Genomic DNA, 6,905 nt, shown 5'->3' with positions numbered 1-6,905 from the left:
CCCCCCCCGATAATCCTAAATACATTAATGTCTTAAGAAACTGGGACCCGAAACAATAAGTTTTCATTCTCCAAAATTAAGATATCATCAGTATAAATTCTATTTAAATTGGTTGTCGTAAGAAAAACAAAATCAAGGATTCATTAAACTAACTTAATCCTAAAGAATTTTTCTCTCACTTGTAAATGTAGGGTCACTTAAATCAATGTTTCTTTTGAAAATATTATGACATAATAAACGATTTCACAGAAATGATTTTAAAAGACAAATTAATTTCTCTGATTTTGATTTGAACATATTGAATGAATGAATGCATGAATGAATGAAAGGATGAATGAATGAATGAATGAATGAATGAATGAATGAATGAATGAATAAATTAGAAAAATGGATGATATCATCAAAACTGTCATTGATCGGGGACTCAGGTACTTTTTAAACAATGACAAGCAGAGGTATATATTTTCAAAACAAACTTTTTCTCAAATTAATTCAGTCAAACTTTTGTATAGTCTAAAATCGATATTTGAACTCTTGATAAAAAAAGCAGTAGATAGTGCAGATAAGGATTATGTTTGGTTAATATATAAATCTGAAACAATCTGAGAAATGAAAATTTTGATGATTTCTATTTTATACTTTTTTAACCCAAATTAAGAAATTATAAGTTGACTAACACGCAGGGAAAGTGATCGATTACCAAGTCTTCCGAATCAGTCGCCGGTTAGTTTCATTCAGAACAAACCGGTTCAAACCAAACCGGTTCAGAGCCGACCAGTTCAAAACAAACAACCTCACACAAAACCAGCACCGTACAAGCCAGTTCAAACCAAACCCACGCCTACTCCCAAGGAATGCGCTCTTTTTGTTTTTGAAACATGTTTGCCAACTCGGGTTCTTACTAAGTTGTAATATCTTATGTTATCCTAACTAAATACAGGGATACCATCCAAGGATGAGACTTTAATGACGCCCTGGGTCTCTACGAGCAAATGATCTTTAGACTAAATCTGACGAAGTCATTTAAAGGCAAATAGATTGATCTGGCATGCAATAGTCAGCTTATAGCTGCAGGGAACATTGATTGTTTCAAAATTGGTTTGATAAAATATGTACAGTCGTCTCTGAACACTCTGAACTCTTTCATTTTTTGCTAACTCTGTAGTTTTCTGAAAATGGTTTTTGAAACTTACTCAAAACAAAATTAGCTTTAATTTTGAAGGAACTTATTTTTTTAAAACCAAAATGAGTTCCATTCAAAGGAAATGAGAGTTTGCCAAAACTCAAATTTTCCTATCCCTATATCTTTGATATAACAAACTAGAGTTATTCCGTCCAATATAATTCATAGTTTGAAATATCAAAGGTCTACGACATTTGGCTGCAAATTTAAAAAATCAGAGTTTGTAGTAAAAACTCAGTTTCTTTGAAAGAAATTGCTTACTCTACTAAAACAAAAGTTAACAAAAATCAAAATACCTTAAATATATAAAACTAATGGCGCCAATTCCGCAGCCTGCTTCCGTTCCCAAGATTGTGCGGAACAAGGAGGAACCAGCTGAACCCGAGGATAGGGGGGCAGACAAACGGAAACGGAAAAATAACAAAAGGTATTATTTTTCTACTTAATTAAAAGCGTTTTTTGCTAACTTTTGAAATTATCTTGCTATTTAAAAAAAGTGTTTGAAAAATCAGAAATTCTTGGCTACTCCAAAAGCAAATAAAAAAAATTCACTGAACGACACCAGTTCTTGAACACCCAGGATAGAAAAAAATAATTTTATTTTAGGCTCGGTTCACCCCACTCTGCCATACCAGAGTTAATGGGACCTAAACCTCCAAAAATGCCAAGAATTCCAAAAATTACAGGTAGAGCTAAATCCTACGAATATATAAATAATGTTTAATACTAAATGTGTCGTTTTAAATTAAAAAGGAAGCCCTAACTACACTGCGTTTTAAGTTAGTATGCAAAAAGAGACTACTTGAGGTTTAAAGGGAAAGGAAGAAAATTTTTGAAAATAAGTTCAACCATCCGTACCTCGCTCAACGACTTTTCGTTGTTAATTGATTTCTACTTCTTTTAGAACAAGCATTTTAAAATATAATTTTTCAAAAGTCTTCTTTTGTAGATAAGGATATCAAACTTCCTTCTGCTGCTAGCTTTGGTTTACCTAACATCATTCCAGGCCTAATTCCAGGTAAAAAGCTTATTTGTTCATAATCGGACCAACTCCCCCTCCAAAAAAAAATTCCACTGAAAAAAGCTAGAGATTTTTTTCCCGCCAAGGTCCTGAGGTGTAGAAAGCAAATCATCTTAAAAGTTGAATTACTAGATTCAATGGATTTTTCATAAAACTAGCCTTAGAGGGCGCTTTGCGCCCATCTTCTAAATTAATTGTGAACATGTTCTCTTTATGTACATCGTAAAACAAAACAAAAATAATTCGCGGATTTTCACAAAAAATTTCGTGGATTTTCAAAATTTTCAAAAATTTAATGAAGATCGAATTTTGATGGAGACAAATATTTAAAATTTTGATCATTCATAAACCTTCCCTGAGGTCGGGTCCCTAGATGTCCCACAAAAAATTTGGGCCCGATCGATTCAGCCGTTTTGACGTTTATTGGATACAAACAAACAGACAAACAAACAGACAGACAAGCCAAGAAGTGCTCCTTCATTTTATCCAATATTATTGAGATTAATGATATCTACACAATCGTTTTCGTTCTATGGCATTGTTGTTTTTATTCCGGTTATTTTAAAGTTTCATGTTTTGCTTTTATTTATTTTAATTGTCATATTAAACCAAATTATATTGATAGCTTATTAAGATTAAAACACATACAACCTTTTTTATTTCTCAGGGGGTAACCCTCTGATTCCTGGTCTTTATGGATTTGGGATTCCAGCTGCAGGTCATCTTATTCCAGGTAGTAAACATTTTACGCCTTTCTTAAACCTGCTGTGCGCCCCCTCCGGAACCCATCTAACCCATGTATTTTAAATGGTTGAACCCCCTACTGACTCCAGGTCTTTACCCTTCTGGACCCCCTTCTAACCTATATATTGTATAGGATTGAACCCCCTCCTGACTCCTGGTCTCTACCCCCCAGGAGGAGTAGATGAGAGTATTGCTGCGGATGATGATGATGAATTAGAAGAAGGAGAAGTATCTCCTCCGCGATCCCAACCTTTTACTGATTATAATATAGGTACTGAGCTGAAAGGGAATAACAAAATGAAATGGATAAGTATTATCATCAAATTAAACTTCCCTACAGGGGTATACCAATTAATCAATGATCATCATTAACCTCATTGTTTGGGGAGGCAATTAATCTACAAAAATCGTTTATTTCACTAAACTTTTTTATATCTAAAAACACCAAAAAAAAATCAAATCTTTAGCAATATTTAACAATCTTTAACAATTTTTAGTTTTTTTCAAACAAATTGCTAATCTTATTGCTGATTATTAAATAAGGGAATTTTTTGGGACAATATGAAAAGCTTAAATTTAATTGTAAGAGATTAAATTTTATTCTATGAGGAATCATCAAATACTTCGATCTTATAGTCACACATAAACAAAAGTCACAAATCCTTTTTTTCATTTTAGATGCTGCACCCCCAACTCCAGAAATGAACGTTGTGTCTAAAGTAAAAACTGAAAAACTAGACCCGGAAGAGGAACATCAACGGGAAAAAGAACGAGAAATGGAACGCGAACGGGAAAGAGAAAGAGAAAAAGAAAAGGAACGAGAAAGAGAACGAATCAGAGAGGCGGAAAGAATAAGGGAAAAGGAACGTGAGAAAGAAAGAGAACGAGAAAAAGAAAGAGAAAAAGAAAGGGAAAAAGAAAAAGAACTGGAAAGGTTAAGAGAAGAGGAAAAAATTCGCGAAAAGGAAAAAGAACGAGAGCGGGAAAAGGAAAAGGAACGAGAAAAAGAAAAGGAACGAGAAAAAGAAAGAGACAAAGACAAGGAAAAAGAAAAAGAAAAAGAAAGAGATAAGGACAAAGAAAAAAGTAAACTTGATAAAAAGGAGAAATCTGCTGCAGAAAAAGAGAAAAAGAAAGCAAAAAAGGAGAAGAAAGACAAGGACAAGGATAAGTCCAAGAAGAAGGAGAAGAAAGAGAAGAAGGAGAAGAAGAAGAGTAAAGATAAGGAGAAGAAGATAAAGAGCGGAGGAGCTAGAATCTACAATCCTGAAGATGGTGTTTTACCTAAACTAAAAATTAAGCCGGTTACTCCCAAGGTATTTCGCGTTATCGACAATTAAATTCCATAAGATAGTTTTTTTAAGGTTGTTTTTCTTGTCTTCTGCTGTTCAAACTTAAGTTTGTTCTAAGATAAAAACATTTAATTCTCTAATATGGATATTATAACTTGCCTTATAATAATATTTTTATAACTTGCCTGGTTGCACCTTACTTATCTTTCTCACTGTGCCTTTTTCTTTCTCACATTTCCTCATCTTTCATTACTTTATCTTTCATTCCCTTATCTTTCATTCCCTTATATTTCATTCCCTTATCTTTCATTCCCTTATCTTTCATTCCCTTATATTTCATTCCCTTATCTTTCATTCCCTTATCCTTCATTCCCTTATCTTTCATTACCATAACTTTCATTACCTTATCCTTCATTCCCTTATCCTTCATTCCCTTATCTTTCATTACCTTATCCTTCATTCCCTTATCTTTCATTTCCTTATATTTCATTTGCTAATCATTCACTCCCTTATCTTTCATTCCCTTATTTTTTTATTCCCTTATCTTTTATTCCCTTATCTTTGATTCCCTAATATTTCATTCCCTTATCTTTTATTATCTTATCTTTCATTCCCTTATCTTGCATTCCCTTATCTTTCATTTCCTCATCTTTCATTCCCTTATCTTTCATTCACTTATCTTTCATTCCCTTATCTTGCATTCCCTTATCTTTCATTCCCTCCTTATCTTTCATTCTCTTATCTTTCATTCCCTTATCTTTCATTCTCTCATCTTGCATTCCCTTATCATTCATTCCTTTATCTTTCATTCCCTCATCTTTCATTCCCTTATCTTTCTTTACCTCTTCAGTCTCTTTCTAATTTTAGTTAATGTAAATGCTAGTGTAACTACTAACAACAATATAGTGAAAGGCTGTAGTTTTCTTATTTCGTATAATAAAAAATTTCAGGATTTAAAAAAAAATTAGAAATATCTCGTTTAGAATTGAAAAATCCTTAGTGCCAAAAAGAAGACAACTGAAGTCACAATGTTTCCAAATTATTTCTCTTTTTTCTCATTATTTAGCCACATTTTAAAGAGTTGACTGTAGGTGTCAAAGTATCTTACAACCTCCTGCGACCCCTGCCCCTCTGATAAAGTATATTTAGGTACCTACCCCTGAACCTCCTGCAACTCCTAAACTTGTAATAAAGAACCTGGCAGAACCTACTCCAGTACACAAGGAACCATGCGCGCAGTAACATACAGTACATGCCCATTGCACATAGTACATAACATGTACTATGGGCAGTTACAGCTTACCTTTGTGAAAGATACAGGTTCACCTTCAAAGGATGAGACAGTAAAGATGACTTTAACTATTTATCTCTTCAGTACAGGGAGGCAATGGGGATGCAATAAATATAGGAGGGAATAATACATTGCCGAGGCTTCCCAAGACCTTGTTGGGTCACTAAGCATCACGGGCGTAGCAAGGGATGCTTTGGGTGGGACCCAAAATGGTCGAGGGAAGCCAAGGCAATTTGTAATATTCCCTCCCATTTTTATTCCATCCCTATTGCCTCACGTGAATGAAGAGATATGTAATTTTTTCATCTGTTTTAAAACAAATTTTGTGGAGATTCTTAACAAAATATTTTATTCTAATTTACATCAAACTCTACCTTTTTCAGGTTTAAAAAACAGTAAAATCTATTTAGTTTGGTAGCACATATTTTTGAGTTAAGATATCAAATCTAATTAATGGTTTTGGATTTTTAAACCTGCAACTTCTTGGCAGAAAAAATCGCAATGTTAGATTGCATCCCTAGAATTTCAACCTAACATTGCGACCCTGGTTTCAGGGTTGCAATGTAAATATCAGGGATTCAATAGTTTCATAATTTTGTTCTAAAAACTTGAAAGATATGATGATTGATGAACCCAAGGTTAGATAAAATATTCTGCCTTGAATAAAGTTTTGTAATGGCTTATTAAATTGCAAACAGCATGATTATAAGGAGAAACAGAATAAAATTCCGTACAGTCGTTTCTGAAGTTCCATTCTTTGTGGGTAACTCTGTATAATCGATCCCAGTTCAGTTTTTCATTTTATTTTGTTGAAGAACAAAGATCCCAGTGAGTCATTAAAGATCTGCGGGTCAGAATTTAAACGGGGCCGGGGAGCCGGAAGGTCTACCTTGCCAAGTTCTCAATTCTTTATCTCATATTGAACAGTTGAAACCCCCCTCCCATTTTCTTCTGATTAAATATTACGCCTCTGGTTCAGGATTTAAAGGAAACTCCTACAACCTCCAAGGCCCAACCAACTCCAGTTCGAGGCCGGCCTCCGAAGTCCAGGGATGAGACTACTGGGAAGAGGTCAAAACGTCCTCCAGGTGGGTCCATAATTAATTTTTGCTTCCGCATCTTATCCAATTTTTCAGTGATCAGGATTAGGATCCATTGGAACCACAGTATCTTAGCTCTGTATGTATAAAATGCCTTTTTTTTGACGACGAAATGTGCACCCTTCAGAAGGTGGGTGGTGAGGATAGTAAAGGTCGGAGAGTGTTATGAATGCCAGAAACAAGCTTAAAACATGTGATTTAATGGGAAACGATACCCATATCGTATACCATGCGCATAAAATTAACAGAGTGGGGATGGGGTCTCTTAAAAAAA

General features: G+C 34.3%; 1 protein-coding gene across 1 annotated transcript in view; it reads left to right on the top strand.

Moving 5' to 3' along the window:
• Positions 1-3,959, top strand: part of LOC111710653 (transcription initiation factor TFIID subunit 3) — a gene marked incomplete at its 3' end in the record, with an annotated part of 13,416 nt that extends 9,457 nt beyond the window's left edge. The window contains 8 exon segments of the mRNA XM_023484769.1: positions 384-428; positions 684-852; positions 1,516-1,610; positions 1,790-1,869; positions 2,133-2,201; positions 2,872-2,937; positions 3,082-3,219; positions 3,627-3,959. Coding sequence (XP_023340537.1) covers positions 384-428; positions 684-852; positions 1,516-1,610; positions 1,790-1,869; positions 2,133-2,201; positions 2,872-2,937; positions 3,082-3,219; positions 3,627-3,959 — 995 coding nt within the window.
• Between the last annotated feature and the right edge of the window lie 2,946 nt (positions 3,960-6,905).

This window comes from Eurytemora carolleeae, unplaced genomic scaffold (genome assembly GCF_000591075.1).
Source record: "Eurytemora carolleeae unplaced genomic scaffold, Eaff_2.0 scaffold1082, whole genome shotgun sequence".
Taxonomy (NCBI): domain Eukaryota; kingdom Metazoa; phylum Arthropoda; class Copepoda; order Calanoida; family Temoridae; genus Eurytemora; species Eurytemora carolleeae.
This window is presented reverse-complemented; position numbering and strand designations above follow the sequence as displayed.